The 22,082-nt window shown below is 38.3% G+C and overlaps 1 protein-coding gene across 5 annotated transcripts in view; it reads right to left on the reverse strand.

Moving 5' to 3' along the window:
• Positions 1–22,082, reverse strand: part of LOC106873822 (glycosaminoglycan xylosylkinase) — a 424,441-nt gene that overhangs the window by 45,308 nt on the left and 357,051 nt on the right. For all 5 annotated transcript variants that reach the window (XM_052970088.2, XM_052970079.2, XM_089357711.1 and 2 more), the window contains one exon: positions 21,485–21,571. In XM_052970088.2, coding sequence (XP_052826048.1) covers positions 21,485–21,571 — 87 coding nt within the window. The remainder of the gene's footprint in view (positions 1–21,484; positions 21,572–22,082) is intronic.

The following is a 22,082-nucleotide window of genomic DNA, read 5'->3' on the forward strand; positions in this document are numbered from 1 at the left end:
AATAAGTACCGGTAAAACAACATAAGATACTGGAGTACATCCAATCATTTGAATCACTACAGAAGGACAAACATATCTCTGGTTAAAAGAAATCCATACTTTTGCTCTAAACATAACACTTATACACACAGACACACTGTGGTATAGATTCAGCTGTAAACAAGTCATAACAGAGTAAAGAAATAACATCAATAGATATACATACTTCATTCTATATAGGAGTGTGTTCCTCATATGTAAATGAGTATATGCACTATACACACACCTACAATAAATAGGACATACTATTTTATGGCCTTATTGAAGGTTACAATTACAACTACTACTATAACAACCATAACTTTCACTACTGCTATTATTCTTTTTACAGCATAAAACAACTGCTGCTGCTGCTGATGACGATGACAATGACGACCATAACACCAGCTATAATAATAATTTCTAGCTTTAGCACAAGAGCACACATTTAGAGGAACAGAATGCAGTTGAGCTAATCAACCTCAGTTACTTGCACGATACTTGCTTTTACTGACCCACCCCCATCCAGATGGATGAAAGGCAAAGTTGATTTCAGCAGGATTCACAATTAGGTTGTATAAAACGATGCAGCTAAATACAGCAAGGCATTTTTATCAAACATTTTATTGATTCAGCTAATGATTGCATTTCACAAGCAGGGACAACATATAAGACAAAATACAAAATTTATTACAGAAACATATTAGTCATAAAGCTTATATGTATGTATAAACAAATACATATGTTAGTCATATATATACACATGAATACACAGTATACCACACACACAAAATTAGACAAAGTAAGCACAAATTTGAAAGAGGAAAGGGAAATAGGCCCATGAAGGGACTAAAAGCTATGTTTCTATTGCTTGTCAAGAGACTTTATTATTAATTATTCTATGGAAAACCTGGCATTAACTCGTTTGTTGTTTATTGTACAGTTTTTTAGAGTTGTTATAGAAAGCATACTGACATATGGGTGTGAATGCTGGATGCTTATGAAAGCAATCAAAATCAAGGTAAGTAGAACATATACCACGATGATAAGGTTTCTTGGGAACAAGATTTACTGCACAGAAGACCCGTCAAGTCAAATGAAATCATAGTCATGACTGATGCTCATGTCATGTAACTAGCACTCATGCTGAAGGCACATAAAGAGCACCTTTCAAGCATTGGGTCTCATGGAGGCAAAATGACTGAGTTCCTTTCAAGCATTGGGTCTCATGGAGGCAAAATGTTTGAGTCCCTTTCGAGCACTAGGTTACACAGAAGCAATGACCAAGACCTTTGACATTATGTCGTGCTTGAGAAGAAGACCCATCAAGCCAAGCAAAATTGCAGTCGTGGCAGATACTGGTGTTACGCAAATGGCACCCATGCTGGTGGTACATAAGAGCACCCATTACACTCTCGGAGTGGTTGGTGTTATGAAGGGCATCCAGCCATAGAAAACTATGGCAAATCAGACTGGAGTCAGGTGCAGCCTTCTAGCTTACTAGCTCTGGTTAAACCATCCAACCCATGCCAGCATGGACAATGGACATTTACAGAAACCATCAAATTATTTACATTATTTACAGAAACCATCAAATAATGCAAACTTAAGTTTGTGACACACTGTTGGCAAAGAACTAATGAAATTGAACAACAACTATTACAATTTTAAGTCAACCAGTCCAAGGTAAAATGAGAAAAGGGAAATCATGTCAAACAGCACTAAATGTCAAGATCTATAGTGAAATCAAGTGTTATTGTTGCACCCCATCAAAATCACTGAAAAACCGGGTTTTGAGTTGCTGGAACACCCTGCATACACAGTCCAGATCTTGCTGCCCCATCTCCTTTGACTATCACCTCTTTTGATTAATCAAACATCCTTTATGAAGTGTTGATTTGCTACAGACAAAGAAGCACATGAAGTGGTGTATAAATGGCTGTGTGACCAGCTGAAAATCTCCTTCCCTGATGGAATACCCAAGCAATGTGGACCACTGGAAGACGTGCATCAAAATGCAAGGAGACTATGTTGAAAAATAATGTATTGTTCAACCCCTGATTTTGTTTTAATAAATTACAGAAACAAGAATGCATATAATTTTTTACTCATCCTTGTAAAACAACACATCTATCAAAACTAACACCAGAAACTATCATCATCACATTCATGGTAGCTTCAGAGCTGCCACTATTAATATTAGCATGGTGAAAGACAAATGTGGAGAAGATAGAAAAGCTGAAAGATCCTTTGACAATACATAAAGCCAAAGAAATACTAAGCAATGCTTATAACAAACCACAAATCAGATTTATAGATGTTTCAGTTAGGAACATTTATATATTGGTACAGAAAATAAAAGTGAAGGAACAGGTTTTGAAAAAACTAGAAGAAAAGAGACAGAAATGGTAATAAGAAATAATACTAGATGACTAGAAGAAAATCAGATACACTTAACAATAAGTGAAGCAGAGAGTAAGATGTTGGCCAATGTTCTGTGAAGAGGGAACAAATCAATGTATCAGTATGGATCAAGACATAGCTAACAGAAAAGTGTGTATGGAAAAACAATGGCATACTCACACTTATTGATGCTGAGAAGAAAGGGGCAAAGAAATGCTGGTATGCATACATATATATGTGCATGCAACAGTGCTCACGGGAGCATATTTGCATGCATGTGTGCATGTATGTAAGTGTGTGTCTGGGAGAGAGACAGACAGACAGACAGACAGAGAGAGGACTACTTTTAGCTGACAAAAAGTTTTAGTAGGAGAGAATAAAGAACTCTGCTTCCATGTGGGAAATGGCCATACACAGTATACAGAAAAGGCGTATGTAGGAATTGTGTACTGTATACCCAATATACATGGGTATGTAAGTGATGCTGGGTACATAAGTGATCACAGGCAAACTAACAGAAAAGAACTCTGAATACAGTTGATGTAGTAGAGTAACAAGTAGTGAAAGAGCTTATTTAATGAGTTCCTTCGACTCCTTAGAAGGACTTCCAAAAGTAATTGATAATAGCAGTTGAGGTGGGGGGTTCCAAAGGCATAATCTAAGTAAGAATGAGTTGGAAAATGCTTGAAGAGATATCGCATTTGCTGGCAACAAAGGTACTCACTTATCCTCTCTGAGTGAACAGTAGTTTGCATGATATTTGCATAAAAAATTCAATATTGCATGGTAGCAAAACATAGGCAATGAATGCAGATGAATGAAGGCTGGAAAAATATTGAGGCTAACTCTCTTCACTGCATTCATAATATCAGTGTGACAATGGGACACAAATGAAGTGGGGATAAGAGAAGTCCGCTGTATTGGACAAGAGGGAAGTTTCCACTGTTATGGACATGATGTAGTTGAAGGGCAATGATTAAATGTAAAAGGTGTCAAGCAAACTGAGTAGAAGTAACTATTGGAAAATGAAATGCAAGGAAGACAATGTGAAGAAGTGGTGAAACTAATCTCAATGGGTGAATTTTCATGAAGATGACAACTGACATGGTACTGAGTTGAAAAAGACTAGTCCAACATGAGAAAGCATAGCAAAACAGACAAAGATGATGATGATGAATACCCACACATACAGATGAAAGACAAAAATAAAAAGAATGTATAATAGAATTCAATAAAACCTGTGGTATTAAAATTTTAAAAAAACATAAACAAAAAGGAAACAGAAATTTAAAGCTTATTCAGTTGTAAATGACCGATTGCAATAAATACATTGCAGTAAGTAAATAAAAAACATAAAACATCCATGCTCATGTCTGAATTGTAGATGTAGCTATATAGAAATAGTAATACTGTATATATCAATATATAGATATACTCTGTGTGTGTGTGTGTGTGTGTGTGTGTGTGTGTGTCTATATATATATATATATATATATATATATATATATAATTATTTTGATTTGGTGTTAGGATGCTGCTGTAGAAAACTAAACTTGACAGAATCAATTACATTTACTCTTAGAAGCAATTTTAACAGATTTTGTTTCCGTCAAGTAGAGTTGAATAACAATAAAAAAAAAATAAAGTAAAAAGAGTTGTGAACATTTGCACTTTAAACAGAGTAATTCTACAGCTTTAAGTAATACAAGATGTGATACAGGGTTGTTAATTTAATAAAAGCTTTGAATGAGTAGAGAGCAGGTAGATGACAATTACAGCTAGTATTCAACTACATAAATGTGATGGCATAAGTATAACATGCAAGTTTCATACTTGGAAATCCATATAGTTGTCGATATTACTTATCCTCAGGCCAGCTCTGACTGAGCGGACTTATGATCAAAGGCATTCAAGCCATAACCAACATGCAATTTCATATATCCAGAATACATTGTTAAAAGTATCCATCTATATTTAAGATGGTAAGGTGTACTATGGAGGGAGATTTGGTTGCTTTTTCTATCAGCTAAAGTGACGGAGACTATTTCATTGAGAAACCAAACTATAAATGGAGAGGATTTTATTGTCAATTAACAGAACACCACTGTTATTGACTACTGCAAATATAAAGGTGTTTGTTGAGAGAGAGAGAGAAAGAGAGAGAAGAAAGTCAGTTTTTATTTCATTTTCTCTAATATGAGAGAAATGAGCAGTATCACTCCCTTGCTGACAATGACAGTAGGGGTAATACTCTTTTTACTCTTTTACTTGTTTCAGTCATTTGACTGTGGCCATGCTGGAGCACCGCCTTTAGTCGAGCAAATCGACCCCAAGACTTATTCTTTGTAGGCCTAGTACTTTTTCACAGGCTGATACCTTCAGAGAAAACGAATATGGACAGAAAAAGAGACGCAGACATCTGAAGTGGAATGATGGGGTGAGGTGTTTAGTGTGGGATTTTGGTTAAAAGATAATGCAGAGTGACGACAAAAGAACGAAAGGTAGGCACAGGACAGAAGAATGATACAGTATGTCAGTGTACCAGTGATTGAAGCATGTTGGTAACTGATATTTGTCAATCAATCAATTAGCTTTCATTTGAATAAGGTAAACAATGTTTGTGAATGGAACAGTGAGCAGTATTCCATTATGGATCATATTGTCATGTAGATGGTCAGAAATAGTTTAAAGACAAAAATTTTTTTATTCTTAAAGTGGCTAAGAAATTCTTATTTTTGAACAGTTTATTCTAACATCAGCTCAAATTTCATTCAAAAGAAAAAAAATTATTTCTAGAGACAGCAACTGTTTTAACCATTTAGCATTCAGATTATTTTGTCAAATGTAACACTTTTTCTTTCACACTGTTCTTAATCATGCATTATCTCATAGCTTTGGAATTTTCATGATGTAATTGTATATATTTATAATGGCATTGAAGGTAGGTGTGAAAGGCTGGATCTGGTTGGTTAGAACATAAAACAAGTAGCATATATTGGTGGTTTAAATGCTAAAGGGTTAGCCCTTTTGATATCAACCTGCCTGAGACTGCTCCTGGGTCTATGATACAAAATTCTTGTTTTTAAAGTGATCTGAATTAAAAACAACCATGAAAATTTCATGTTAATTTATGATACAAATTAAGGCAACAAGCTGATAAGATGTTAGCATGCCAGACAAAATGGTTAGTGGCATTTCCTCTGGCTTTACATTCTAAGTTCAAATGCCTTTCATCCTTCTTGGGGTTGGTAAAATAAGTAGCAGTCAAGTGCTGGGGTTGATGTAATTGATTTGCTTGTCCTCTAAAAATTGCTGGCCTTGTGTCAAAATTAGAAAGAAAGAATTTATGTTCTAAACACTAGATTAATAATGACAAAAATTTATTTTACTAAATTCTTTATCTCTTTTATCTTTTATTTTAGTTGAATGAATTGATCTCTACTTATTTTTCTTTTAAGCCTGGTACTTATTCTATCAGTCTCTTTTGCTGAACCACTACATTCATCATCATCATCATCATCGTTTAACGTCCGCTTTCCATGCTAGCATGGGTTGGACGATTTGACTGAGGACTGGTGAAACCGGATGGCAACACCAGGCTCCAATCTAAATTTGGCAGAGTTTCTACAGCTGGATGCCCTTCCTAACGCCAACCACTCAGAGAGTGTATTAGGTGCTTTTACGTGTCACCTGCACGAAGGCCAGTCAGGCGATACTGGCAACGGCCACGCTCGAAATGGTGTCTTTTATGTGCCACCCGCACAAGCCAGTCCAGGGGCACTGGCAACAATCTCGCTCGAAAATCCTACGGGAGCCAGTCAGGCGGTACTGGCAACGGCCACGCTCAAAATGGTGCATCTTATGTGCCACCCGCACAAGAGCCAGTCCAGGGGCACTGGCAACGATTTTACTTGGCTTGCCGGGTCTTCTCACGCACAGCACATTTCCAAAGGTCTCGGTCAGTAGTCATCGCCTCGGTGAGGCCCAATGTACGCACATTATGGGTAGATAAACACACTGAAATCAGTGTACTTCAAGAGAAATTTGGTAACAACAAAAGGGTTAAGATGAGAAATTTCATAGTCCTAAAGAGATAGCTCAACCTTTCTCATGGTAATATCACTGATTCTATAAGGCAAAAAGGCATGGGAGTAAGAGCAACTAAATTTGTTAATCATGAAATTTACTCAAATTTCATGATTTAATACTCTTCAGAATGTGAAATTGTTTGATTTTGGAGTACACACTCTCTGAAGTTATAAAAGAGTGGATGAAGTTTCAGTTTGCATTATCAAATGGAACTACAGGCATCTTTCAACTTATGTCATATGGTGTTATGCTTTTTTTTAATTTTTACTTTACATCATTTTTATTTAAAGAAATATATGGTAAAAATAAGTTTCAACTTCAGTCGATTTATCCAACAAAGATATTTAAAAGCATAAAAAATAAAAAAGTAAAAAAACACCAAAAACCAATACTGAAATGGAAAATCAAATAAAACACATGTGAAAATATGTATAAACCATTTATTAAAACAGATATAAGCTGATAAATTCTTTTAAATGTTTTTTCATATTATGTCATTTTTCAATTCAAGTTGCATGTCTTGGAACCAAATTACAAACTTAAGTTGATGTCTGCCTGTAGCTATATGAAGAGTACTTGGTAACAGAAATACAAAACTTGAAATTTTTTCTCTAGGAAAGTATTTAACAATCCTATGTTCAGATACTTAAGAAGGCAATAAGGATGCCAGGTGAGTGATTTGTGAGAGGAGTTAAAGTAATATATGATTTAGGTAAGTGAAAGTAAGTTTAACCAGTATTCTTAGTACACGACTTACCCAACCTTCTCTCCTCTTTTTTTATTCTTGAAGTCTTGTGTGGTCATGTAGGCACAGGAATGGCTATGTGGTAAGCAGTTTGCGTTTCAACCACATGGTCCTGGGTCCAATCTCACTGTGTGGCACCTTGGGCAAGTATCTTCTACTATAGCCTCAAGCTGACCAAAAACTTCTGAGTGGATTTGATAAACAGAAAATGAAAGAAGTCTGTTGTGTGCACACACATGCATGTGTATATCTGTGTTTGTTCCTGACCACTTCTTGCCAACCAGTGTTATTGTGTTTACATCCTTGTAACTTAATGGTCCAGCAAAAGGGACTGATGGAATAAGTACCAGAATTTAAAAAATAAGTACTGAGGTTAATTAATTTGACTAAAATTATTCAAAGTAGTGCCCTAGTATGGCAACAGCCTAATGATTGAAACACTTAAAAGCTAAAAGTTATGATAAATTCAAGACTGTCCATTGAACTATATTCCAACAAGCAAAACTACACTTCAACCTCAATTGGAATTTACAGTTTTGAATCCCCTAAGAGGGAGTTTAATACATGAAAAATGGAGGGAAAATGGGGCAAAGAGTAAAGTATCTTGATATACAGTAAGAAAATTCAACAGTTATGGATCTCATAATGAAATTATTCATATACATATTGAGAGAAATTCAGTATTGTACAGGCAGAGTAAACTTACTGCATAAGTGTTGTAGAGTAGTTGCTGTTGATGTTTAGCACCAAAATCAATTCCAATTAAGGAAGCTTATGCTTAAAGGATCTAGCCATGATCATCATGCATTTATTTCAGTTGCAGTATAACTAAAACAACATAATCTAGCATGTGCTTCATTTTTTTAAAAACATTAGTGTGTGATTTATGAAAGATGTGGTTGCCTGGTGTCGCCTCCTGGTTCACCAGTCCTCAGTCAAATCATCCAACCCATGCTAGCATGGAAAGCAGACGTTAAACGACGACGATGATGATGATGATGTGGTTGGTATTTCTTGCAAGATGAAGGACAACATGAAGAGTCTCATATCAGCTTATGCAGTAAATTGTTATCATTATCATAGAAAAGGAGATTAAGAGTGGTTTTACCAATAATTTAAAATGAATCTCATATCTCTCTCTCTCTCTCTCTCTCTCTCTCTCTCTCCCTCTCTCTCTCTTCCTCTCTCTCTACACACACACACACACACAAACACATACACTGGCATATAAATATGAACATGCATAGCATGATAGAAACTTCTTTCTTACACAGCTGCTTCAGTGCAGAATACACATCATCATCATCATCATCATCGTTTAACGTCCGCTTTCCATGCTAGCATGGGTTGGACGATTTGACTGAGGACTGGTGAAACCGGATGGCAACACCAGGCTCCAGTCTGATTTGGCAGAGTTTCTACAGCTGGATGCCCTTCCTAACGCCAACCACTCAGAGAGTGTAGTGGGTGCTTTTACGTGTCACCCGCACGAAAACGGCCACGCTCGAAATGGTGTCTTTCATGTGCCACCCGCACAAGCCAGTCCAGGGGCACTGGCAACGATCTCGCTCGAAAATCCTACAGGAGCCAGTCAGGCGGTACTGGCAACGGCCACGCTCAAAATGGTGCATCTCATGTGCCACCCGCACAAGAACCAGTCCAGGGGCACTGGCAACGATCTTACTTGGCTTGCCGGGTCTTCTCACGCACAGCCCATTTCCAAAGGTCTCGGTCCGTAGTCATCGCCTCGGTGAGGCCCAATGTACGAAGGTCTTGCCTCACCACCTCAGCCCAGGTCTTCCTGGGCCTACCTCTTCCACGGGTTCCCTCAACTGTTAGGGTGTGGCACTTTTTCACGCAGCTATCCTCCTCCATTCTCACCACATGTCCATACCAGCGCAATCGTCTCTCTTGCACACCACAACTGATGCTTCTAATGTTCAGCTTTTCTCTCAAGATACTTACACTCTGACGGGTATTCACATTGACATTACACATCCAACGGAGCATACTGGCTTCATTCCTTGCGAGCTTACGTATGTCCTCAGCAGTTACAGCCCATGTTTCACTGCCATGTAGCATGGTTGTTCGTACGCATGCGTCATACAGTCTGCCTTTTACTCTGAGTGAGAGTCCCTTTGTCGCCAGCAGGGGTAAGAGCTCTCTAAACTTTGCCCAGGCTATTCTTATTCTAGCAGCTACACTTTCAGCGCACCCACCCCCACTACTAACTTGGTCGCCCAGATAGCGGAAGCTATCGACTACCTCTAGTTTTTCACCCTGGAATGAGATAGAAGTTGTTTCCTGTTTGTTTGCAGTCTTTATTGCACCTGAACATCTGCCACAAACAAAAACTAACTTGCTAGTTAACCTGCCTTTGATGTTGCTGCACCTCTTATGTGTCCATAGCTTGCACCGGGTACATCTTATAGAGTTACTACCTACTCCTTTTCTACATACTGAGCAGGGCCATCTACCTGAAGGGGTTTGTGTTTTATCTACCTTCCTACTTATTAGGATTTTGGTTTTAGCTAGGTTGACTCTAAGGCCCTTCAATTCTAGACCTTGCTTCCACACCTGAAACTTCTCCTCTAGTTCTGATAGTGACTCCGCAATTAGGGCAAGGTCATCAGCATAGAGGAGCTCCCAGGGGCAGCCTGTCTTGAACTCCTCTGTGATTGCCTGGAGGACTATGGTAAATAATAGGGGGCTGAGGACGGAACCTTGGTGGACCCCTACCTCTACTCGGAATTCATTGCTGTACTCATTTCCAACCCTCACCTTACTGGCAGCATCTCTGTACATGGCTCGCACAGCTCTCACTAACCATTCTTCTATCCCAAGTTTCCTCATTGACCACCAGATAAGGGATCGGGGGACCCTGTCAAAGGCTTTCTCCATGTCAACGAAAGCCAGGTACAGAAGTTTATCCTTAGCTAGGTATTTCTCCTGCAACTGTCTCACTAGAAATAAGGCATCAGTAGTGCTTTTACCTGGCACGAACCCAAACTGCATCTCATCTAAATTGATTCGCTCCCTAATTAGTTGGGCTATGACCCTCTCTGTAACTTTCATAACCTGATCTAACAGCTTGATGCCTCTGTAATTATTTGTATCTAAAGCGTCCCCTTTACCTTTGTAGCAGTTGACTATGATGCTGCTACACCAGTCATATGGTATGACTCCTTCGTGTATCACCTGGTTCGTAATACGGGTGACTAGGCTATAGCCAACACTGCCAGATATTTTGAGCATCTCTGCAGTGATTCCTGATGGGCCGGGGGCTTTCCCGGTCTTCATACTCTTAATTGCTTTATCTACCCTGGTGCTATCAACTCGGATAGCTGGTCCCTCTATTGGGTCGACATAAGGCAGGCTCTCTTTCTCCCATTCATTCTCTTTATTAAGCAATCTATCGTAGTGGCATCTCCAGACCTCTTTCTTTGCATCCTCATTTAATGCAAGCGTACCATCATCCATGCGAACACATTTCTCTCCTACAACATCACTATTCTCTCTCCTACACTGTCTTGCAACACGAAATACCTCGAGTCTTTGGTCCTCACGGCGCAGAACATTGGCAAATCTTTCCTTATCTGCTTCCCCTCTGGCTAAATAAACCTGTCGCCTAGCCTCCCTTCTGGCACATTGGTACAATTCCCTGCTACCACCGTTCTTCCAGTCCTTCCAAGCCTGTTTCTTTTGTCTAATAGCCCTGTCTACCTCCTTGTTCCACCACCACGTTACTCTGGGTTGGGAGGGGACCTTACACCACCCACAAATCTGGTCGGTGGCTTTCAACAGGTTGTCCCTCAGAAATCTCCAATTGTCTTCCACGTTGTATGATGCTATATCCCCTTCTATTTCGTTAAATGCTTCAAGTAACTTGTCTCTAAGTCTCTGTCCGTTTGCAGGGTCTTTAAACTTCCACACCCTTCTTCTCCAAGCCTGTCTAATTCTGGGCACCCATTTTGCCTTGATCCCAAAGTCGCTAACTACTAATCTATGTTGTGGGGTACATTCTTCGCCAGGGTAGGTTTTGGCATTTATAAGCCGCCCTCTTTCCCTATTTCTGGCGAGGATGTAGTCGATTTGGCTAGAGTGTCTGCCGGAGCGGTAGGTGACTAGGTGACTGGCAGGTTTCCTGAAGTTGGTATTGCAGACCATAAGATTGGTTGCATCACAGAACTCCAGCAGTCTGGTTCCCTCCTCGTTGCGGGAACCGAAGCCATAGCCTCCATGTATGCCATGGAAGCCCCCAGCACGACGTCCGACATGACCGTTGAAGTCTCCAGCCACAAAGAGAAATGACAATAACAATGAGAGACAATGGCCTGTATGTCATGTCACGGAAACAAAACTTTCCATATCAATCAAAAGTCTTTAAGATGCATGATCAAACTTGTCAGACTTGGTAAATTGATAATTAATTAATTAATCAGCTGAATGTGATTGATGGGAAGAAAAATCAATAAAAAAAATATTAACTGTTTGAGGTAATTCAGTATAATAATTCTAATAGATTTATTACTAACTTTCACTTCTCTGCCCTGAATGAGGACTGAGATGAGATTGATCAAAGATAATATTTGTATACTTATATAACAGAGTGTGGATATAAACAAAGAAGACAGAAGGAGAAAAAAGACTAAAAACTGAAGGAAAGGTAGGACTGTTTTCTTTATAAAACAACCAAGGGAGGAAGGGTTGTATACTTGGCCTTCTTAAATTGGCTGTAGGATCTTCTAAACTAGTTGCAAGCCCCAACTAGAGAGGTGAGATTGATTCACTTCTTGTTGAACTGGAGCATGTGGAAATCAGTTTCTGTAGGACAAATACAGATGGAGAAGGAACTCTAAGAGGTTGCAAAGTTTTGTGAAGTGTTTTACATAAAGTGTGGGAGTTAAGACACACTAAAGATAAAGAGAGGTGAAGAGATGTGTGTGCTGAGTGGACCTATATGGGGAAGGTGTGCAGTTATAATGTCTAGTTCAAAGTTTTATCATAGTAGCAATAGATGAATCAATGTGGAAACAAAAAAGTAAATTTGTGAACTAGTGATTGCAATGTGTTGGTAATTAAACCTTTGGCATTTAGTTGACTTGTTGTCTTCTGGAAGTGGTCTAGAATGTGTGTGTGTGTGTGTGTGTGTGTGTAGCATAAACTCCATCGAAGATATTATCAACATCATCTAATGCCCACTTTCCTTGCTGATATGGGTTGGGCAAAATTTGTCAAGGTGCTTCTCTACAGGTGGATGCCCTTCCTGTCACCAACCCTCACTTGTTTTCAAGCAAGCTAAGATATCCCCCATGACATTACATGTTTCCACAGAAGATTGGAAACAAAAGGACACTCACTACTTACATGACAAAATCTAATATAGGTCTTATTTGAACTTTATGGAATGGTCTCATTTTAAGCATAGGAAGGCATATCATTAAATGTGATAGAAAATAGGTTGTTAATATACAGAAGCAAGGGAAAGCTAAACCTAGTGTGAGATATAACTAAACCTTGTGGTACTGTGTGAAGAAAGAGTGGGCCACTAATGAATTCATAGTGCAATGATAGGAAGCTTTCAACTCAAAAGATACATGCAGTGAATTGGCTGAGTCATAACTGCATAGGACAAAATGCTTTGTGGTCATTTGTTCTAGATCTCTGCATGCTGAGTTCAAATCCCACCAAGGTCTTTTTGCTTTTTAACCTTTCAGAGTTCACAAAAATAGAGTACCAGTCTTAGGTGGGGCTTGGAAGAATTATTGAAATGGGAGACAAGATGTCTGGTATTTGTTCAAGATTTTTGTATTCTGAATTTTTGGGTGGTAGCTTCATTCTTTGCTCAGTTTAACACAATTCCCTAGTCCTTAGAGGCCTTTAGTGAAATTCAATATGTTGATGCATTCAGGTTAGGTCTCTGGTTTGTGAATAACTTCATCTCTCCTTCCTACTAGTTTCAGGATCCTGAAAACATAAAAGGCTATGGGCATTGCCCTTCTCTCCCTAACTAAAAGGGTAAAAAAACAAACAGATATAGCCCATAGGCATAGCTAAGGCTAAGAGATTCTGATTTGCAAAATTCTCAAGAGCGAATGACAACTGGTGAATGAATAAGGACAGTGATGACAAGGATGGAGAGAGACTCAAACAGATGAAAAACATACATTCAGTATACTTTGGATAGCCTAGAGCTTGAGTATTAATCAGAGGGATAGCAGAATTAGTGCATCAAATAAAGATACTTTGTTAAATCTCTTTGCACCTAGTTTGACTTCACCATTCTGGAAGTTGAAGAGTGATAGGATTTTGAGAGGAATTGACAAATGCAAGAGATAACTACAAACAATAAACATACTATCAATGGATGATGATGGATTGGTGGCGTTTGGTCATGAGGTGATGATAATGATGATGACACTTACAACAATGCTGACAATGATTAAAATGATGCTGATGACAACCATAATGTAAAATGATGATGATGGTAGTTGTAGTCCTGGTAATAATGATAATGTTGGTAGTGATGATGATGATGGCAATCCTGGTACTAAGAATAATAGTGATAGTGATGACAATGATGTTGATTTTTATGTCTGACAATGATGAGGAAAGCAATGCTGTTTACACAGGTTTACAATTCGAAAAATCTACAAACGATTTAAACAATAATTCAATTTCTATCAACTATGCTCTGTTTGTGATTTACTTGAACGATTGGATTATCTGGTCAAAATGTCACTCGATCAGTATTAATGAAAGCTATACAAATGCAGCAATTGTTGCTACCAAAATAAAATCTATGCACATTTGTATGTACCTGACATTAATTTAATCCTGTTTTTATCCCATGAGAAGACATCTATTATAGCTGCAGTTTTATAAAGCATGCATTTTATCCATCATCTACTGGAAGGCTACAATGGTATTGCACATTTGTAAGATCTGAATTAATGTTATGAAAATCTAGATGGGTACATATGCACAGGTACATACACTTTTACAAGTAAGCAGAAATGTTTACACAATTGGTAAAATCAAAATACACTCATTTGCTTCCAGTCATTTTAATTTTATTCTTGAAGTCTTCTTCAGTCATGACTGATCGTTAGCTTTTGCACTGAGAAAGTTTCTATTCAATGCAGAGATCTGGGCAAGCTCTTTTAGAGGAGGAGGAGGAGGAGGAGGAGGAGTGTTAGGCAGCTGCCCATACATGTAAGACTCACCTCCTCACAACACTGGTGTTGTCAAAAGAAAAGCAGCTTGGAACCAGTGTCATCAGAGGTATTGCTATCAGAAAGTAAATAGGTGGATCAGTTACCACAAGCCAGCATCCCATCCAATGCTGTAACAATTCAGCTACATTGGATAGCTACATTTTATGGACAACCACACAAGGATGAAAGACAAAGCTGCATCTGCATCCCTGACTGGATGTTTACATCCAGCATGCATTGTATGCAAAAGCAGTGAGCTACAAAGGGTGAAGTTTATTACTGTTTCCTTGTCGATGAAATGACTGCTGGCTCTATATTTTTGAAGGTGTGTGAATAAGAGATCCTGTTATTGAAAAACAGGTAAGGGTTAGAAGCATGAAGGGCATTCAGCTGTAAACCAATGCCTAAATGATATATATTTGTTTAACCTATTCTAGAATGGAAAAACAAGTAAAATCAAATGAACAAATAAGTAGTGAGTTATTACTAATATCAGACAATGTTCTTAGGCAAGGAAATTTACTTCAGTCACATCAATATGGACGGAATGTTAATACCAGTAGGATACCAAAACATTCATCTAAGTGAAATAGTGGAAAAATACATTGAAGTTTTAACTGATAAGTGTATACTTCATGATGTTCCAGTCTATTCATCTGTAAATGAATACCAACCTTGAGTTAGTGCAGCTTTGCTGCCTTCCGGCCATCATATGCACAATGTTCTATTGTTACTGGGAAGGCAGAGCATGCTTGTATCTGCTCACAACTACTCTGGTAGCTAAAACAATTAGTGAATGTGTGTTACAAGCTGCCATGCTGAACTCACTTGCAAATGATGGATGGATGGATGGATAAATAGACAAATGGTTGTTGTTGTTGTTGGCATTCCGTTGCTTACAACATCGAGGGTTCCAGTTGATCCGATCAATGGAATAGCCTGCTCATGAAATTAACGTGCAAGTGGCTGAGCACTCTACAGACACGTGTACCCTTAACGTAGTTCTCGGGGATATTCAGCGTGACACAGTGTGACAAGGCTGACCCTTTGAATTACAGGCACAACAGAAACAGGAAGTAAGAGTGAGAGAAAGTTGTGGTGAAAGAGTACAGCAGGGTTCACCACCATCCCCTGCCAGAGCCTCGTGGAGCTTTAGGTGTTTTCGCTCAATAAACACTCACAATGCCCGGTCTGGGAATTAAAACCGCGATCCTATGACCACGAGTCTGCTGCCCTAACCACTGGGCCATTGCGCCTCCACAGACAAATGGATGGATGGATAAATAGACATATAGATGGATAGATAGACAGATAAATAAATGGATGGAGGGACAAATGAATGAACGGATAGATGGATGGTTGGCTGGATATACATAGCTTAGTAATCACTTGCATGCAAGTATAATTTGATAGATTATACCCTGCTTTCATGTGGAAGTTTGTTTCTGTGATTGCGTGAGTGTGTGTTTGAGTGTGTGTGTGTGTCTGTGTGCATATACATGCACACATGCAGGACAGATTTCCACACAGCATGTTTCATAAATTTCCCTCAAAAGGCATTAGGCAACCTAATACTATAAGGAAAGTTCTGTACAGTGGGATAGAACCTGGAACCATGTGGTTGCAAAGTGAACTTCTTAACCATACAACCATGTTTGCATCCAAGCAAGAAGCAAACAGCAAAATCAAAATTAAGATTTAAACTATACAACTAAGCTAAATTGAATAATGTTTTAATATGCTACTGACAGCATAACTGAGCAATACTAAGCCATGATAATATGCTAAAAGTAATTTCAATTAGACAAGTCTTGAGGCCTGAAACTATTTATATAAGTAGGAAAATAAACAGAAGACATAGTTAAGTATTAATTGAAATATAAATTCCTAGCCTAAAGAATAGTGTTCACTTTCTTCATGTAATTATATTTTAAAATTAAGCAAAGCTGCTAGAGTTTTCATTATTGATCTATTTTCGACACACATGGACACGGACACACTACGTATACACCTTTGTGTGGTCTGTGTGTATATATGTGTGTATATATATACTGGCATAGGCATGGCTGTGTGCTTCCCAACCATGTGGTTCTGGGTTCAGTCCCACTGCTTGGCAGCTTGAGCAAGTGTCTTCCACTATGGCCTTAGACTAAGCAAAATCTTGTGAGTGGATTTGGTAGATGGAAACTGAAAGAAAGCCATCATATACATGTGTGTTGTGCATGCACATATGTATGTATTGTGTGTGTGTGTGTGTGTGTGTGTGTGTGTGTGTGCGCGCGTGCGTGTACGATTGTGCCCTACCACTGCTTGACAGTGTTTCTTGGTGTGTTTCTGTCTTTGTGACTTAATGATTTGGCAAAAGAAACTGATAGAATAAGAATTTTTAGTCATATGAATTGACTTCAGTAATTATTTGTTTTTCTAAGTGTATATTCTATCGGTTTCTTTTGCTAAACAACTAAGTTACAAGGATGTAAACACACCAACACCAGTTGTCAAGCTGTGGTGGAGGACAAACATAGACACAAAGACACACACACACATATATATATATACACACACCATGGGCTTCTTCCAGTTTCCATCTACCAAGTCCACTTGCAAGGCTTTGGTTGTCCCAAGACTGTAGCAGAAGACATTCGTCTAAGTTGCCATGCAGGAAGATTGAACTTGGAACCATGTGGTTCAGAAGAAAGCTTCTTACCACACACCCAATCCATAAGTCAATATAACTGCTCATAAGCAATAATGTTTTCTCTTTTATTTCTTTTTCATAAAGGCACAGAGGTTCACTGAAATGCTATCTAGTCTGATAACACAGGGCTTTTCTTTGTGTAAAAATAAACACATACGTGAAAACTGTGATACTACACTGAATGTGGAAGTTCAGTGGGGGCTGGATAAAGTGGGTATGAAACAGTGAGTGTGTTACGTTAATCTGCTTAAAAGATAAGTGTGTTGAAAATGGTTGGGTACTAAAGATATCAGCTGTTGTATGCAAGAGGATTATAGGTAAGTTTACCACCACCAATTCCCCACAAGGGAAGTACACTGCCATCAATTCACCGTGAAGAAAGTTCACCATGAGGAAAGTTTACCACGAGGAAAGTTTATCGAGGAAATATATTCATAGTATCTCACCATTAATAGTTAAAAATTATGATATTGGAAAAAAAACAAAAAACAGTGAATTGATGATGGTGAACTTACAGAACATGATGCAGAAGCAATGACTATGATAGGATGTATAATAAATATTAGTTGAAAATGTGATGTGAGCTGCTGGAGGAAAGTTCTTGTGGAAGAAGAAGACCAAAAAAGTCATGGGAAAAGGTATAGTCAGATTCCAGGATGCTAGGCTTCAAAGATGAAATTATAAAATATCAAAGTACTTGTTAATATGCTGTTTAGCAGACTTCATGCTAACATGGAAAAGTAGACATTACGACATTACCAACAACAAATAAATAGTCTACAATGCCAGCTTAGTCAAAATGGTGCTTTTAAAAAATGTAATTTAGACACACTTGCAACGATATCACATTAAGAACATGTTAAACCAGTTCTCATCTGATCATCAAAGTTAAGCAACACTGAAACTAGGTGACCACTTGGGAAACATGGTTTGATGGTTAGGATATTGGGTTCACAAACACAAGATCATGGGTTCAATTCCTGGACCTGGCAGTGAGTTGTATCCTTATGCAGCAGACTTCATTTCACATTGTGTACTCCAGGATACTCAGCTGCAAATGAGTATCAACCTCGTACTGGTGCTGCTCTCTCTCCCTCCATCTGTTACATCTTTGATGTTCTATTGGGTCCAAGGGTGGGAGTCTAAGATGGTACCTACATCTGCTTATAACTACATAGGCACCTAAAACTAGTGCCATCTTAAGGTATTGGAACAGTGAGCAGTGAGCCCAGGGGCCTCATAAGTCTATGAGCCAAATTTTAATCCATGTACATGATATCTTGTTGTCAATAAATAAATACTGTTGAGCGTAGTGCATAGATTTGCCCTATAATGCTGCTAAAGTAGCCATGCCTAAAACAATTAACCCAAAGTATGGTACAAGCAACCTGGTTATACCCACTGATGAGTGAAGGGTAAGACTTTTCTTCTCAAATTGTTTAAGAATTTTTATTAATAAATATTTTTGCACAACACAGCATATATAAGAAAATCTGAGATAAATCTAATATATCATCGTTATCTTTTGCTTGTTTTAGTCATTGCACTGCAGTCATGCATGGGACACCACCTTGCAGGGTTTAATTGAACTGATCAACCTCAGTACTATTTTTCACGAAGTCTGTGTCTGGTGCTTATTCTATTAATCTCTTTTGCTCAACTGCTAAGTTATGGGGATGTAAACAAGTTAACACTGGTTGTCAAGTGGTGGAAGCGGGACAAATACAAATATAAAGATATACACACATATATGTGCAACAGGCTACAACACAGTTCTGATCTTCTAACAAGGTATTGATCACTTATAAAGCATTGGTCAGCTAGAAGCAATAGCAGAAGACACTTGACCAAGGTGCCATGCACTAGGACTGAACCCAAAACCATGTGACTGCAAAGTGAGCTTCTTGACCACATAACCTAAAGTAACCTTTTGCCATTTAAAGCAGCCATATCTGGCCCATGTTTTATGTTCAAAAAGGCCAGACCCAGCCTCTCACATCTACTCTACAATGTCATTCTAAAGATAAACACTCAAATCATTTAAATCTTGAAGCTATGAAATATTGCATGATTAATTCAAAACAATTTGAATAAATAAGTGTTGCATTTGACAGAGTAACTTGAATACTAAAGAGTTGATACAGTTAAACACCACTGTAAAAACTTAAAACAAATGTAAATATATGTTATTATTGCTGTCATCATAAAATGTGCTTAGAATTGTTTATTCTTTTGTAATAAGGTATATAAGTTAAGCATAGTTATAACTACATTAAATTTATCTCAGGAGAATTTTTCAAGTTTGAATCTCTTCAAACCACAAAGGACACAATCATGCAATAGGAATTTTACATGTTTTTAACTAAACAAATTTAGTCCTTGTTGTAATGTGGTGATGCCGATGCCTCAATGAACCTGAGAGTTATACCAGTGGAGTGCAAGTTTCTGGTAGGGTCTCTCACACTGAACCCTTACCTAGAAAAAAGCAAAGTTACAAAAGCATCATCATCATTTAATGTCTGTTTTCTATGCTGACATGGGTTGGACAGTTTGACTGAAAACTGGTAAGCTGGGAAGCCACACCAGGTTCCAATCTAATTTGGCATGATTTCTACAGCTGGATGCTCTTCCTAACACCAATCACTCCAAGAGTGTAGTGGGTGCTTTTCATGTGCCATCAGCATGGGTGCCAGTTATGAAACACTGGCTTCGGCCATGACTATAATCTCACTTGGCTTGACAGGCCTTCTCAAACATGGTATATTGCCAAAGATCTCAGTCACTTGTCACTGCCTCTGTGAGGCCCAAAGTTCAAAGAGTGCTTTTTACGTACCAGGTACGTGACACTGGCATCAGCCACGACTATGATTTGACACTGGCATTGGCCATGACTATCAATATTTCAAAATCAATAAGATCTGGGAGAAGAAGACCTTCTATCAGGAGAAACATGATGTCAGGGACTGATCTGGAATCAACAAGGGAGGTGGAAGAAAGGATGCCCTAAAAATAGCCAGAGGTAGGACAGAGAGGATCTGAGACAGACCTGGAAAAGCAGGGATCCAACTAGAGACAAGCAAAAAAGACAGCCCAGAGTATAGTGAAGAAAAGTCACTGATGGCCAATACTCCATCATCATTTAACGTCAATCTTCCATGCTGGCATGGGTTGGATGGTTTGACAGGAGTTGGCCAGGTTGAAGACTACACCAGGCTATTGTGTTTGACATGGCTTTTACAGCTGGATACCCTTCCTAACACCAACCGCCCCATAAAGTGGACTGAGTGCTTTTTATGCAGCACCAACATGGGTGGGATCAGTTATGGCATGTTCTTACAGCTGGATGCCCTTCCAAATGCCAACCACTTCATAGTGTGGACTGGATGCTTTTTACATGGCATCAGCAGGGTCACCAAGTATCTTGCAAAACAAGGAATTTTGAAAGAGGAGGGAACATTGGAGGAGGTGATCTTGTGTCAGATGATAAAAGGTTAGAATGTGACAGAGAGGCAGAAACAGGTGTCTTGCTATAAAGGAGATACAAGATTTCCTGGCTCCATAGGGAACAAAAAACTTCAGAAAGAGAAAGGCAGTGTTAAATGATGGTTGTGGTAATGTTAAATGATAGTTATGGTAATTTATCATCAAATAATTGGTAGTTTAATATCTTAACTTCACAGTTACTGGGTTCATTAAGTAAATTCTTACAAGGTGTCTTGTCTGAGCATAACTGCCTCACTTCTTTTTATCCCATCCATTTTAGAGACTCTATAAAGATTCAAGGGTGTTGCTCTTCTTCTTCTGGGTAAGACATTAAAAACAATATAGACACAAGATACAGGCATGACTGTGTGGCTAAGCAGTTCACTTTCTAAGCATGTAGTTTCCGGTTCATTCCCAGGGTACAGCACTTTTGACACGTGTCTATTATAGCCAAATGTCAGTCAATGCCTTAAGGGCAAATTTGGTAGACAGAAACTACACAAAGCTTATTGTACACGTGTGTGTGTGCACACAAACATTTATGTGTATATGCATGTTTACATTCTACACTGAGCTGAGATATGGCTGGTGCTGTTTGTTAACATTTCCTGGTTAACAAATTGCTAGGTAGTTTTGTATTTTCAAAGATAAGTGGAAAGAAAATCTTCCTAACTTGAAAAAGGGATAAAAGTTAACAACAGGAAAAATATCTGGCTGTAAAACAATGCCTTGATAAGATGCATTCATTTAACCATGCTAAAAAAAAAAAAAAAAGCAATTGTGAAGCAAACAAACATCAAGATACACACACATATGCATACACATAATTACCTGCTTAAATGAAATGCTGCAATTTCTCCATTGTGTCGATCCTGTCCTGCATATGGAGGACCTTCAATCACTTGGTCTCTTTCAAACCTACAAATATATGTAATAATAGAGCCATTAGTATCCCTGTGAATTAGAGAGAGAGAGTGAGTGAGTGAGTGAAAGATGAAAACACAGTTTAATATGAATATACATGTTCAGTATTGCATGTCTTTTATGTGTATGTTGTTGTTTAACCCCATGTTAACTCTGAATGAGTAGGCCTATGATCTGTATCTGTACATTCCGACCAGGTTGCTGAATAATAGAGTCATTAGTATTCCTGTGAAGTAGAGAGAGAGATATAGAAACATGATGTAATATGTATGTATATGTTCAGTACTGTGTGTCTTCTATGTGCATATTGATGTTTAGCCCCAGGTTAAAAATGAATGAGTATCCCTATGATCTGTGTATATATTTCCTACTGAATCTCCTTCCTTGCCAAATTTGGTGTGATGTAAGAAAAATTTGGCAGTTATTTCTAGTAAATTGAGCATTTATTTTCAAATGCTATGAAATTTAGGATATTTTCAGTTGTTTTAGGATTGCATACTGTTCC

The sequence above is a fragment of the Octopus bimaculoides genome, chromosome 1 (assembly GCF_046866305.1).
Source record: "Octopus bimaculoides isolate indiv1 chromosome 1, ASM4686630v1, whole genome shotgun sequence".
NCBI classification, from domain to species: domain Eukaryota; kingdom Metazoa; phylum Mollusca; class Cephalopoda; order Octopoda; family Octopodidae; genus Octopus; species Octopus bimaculoides.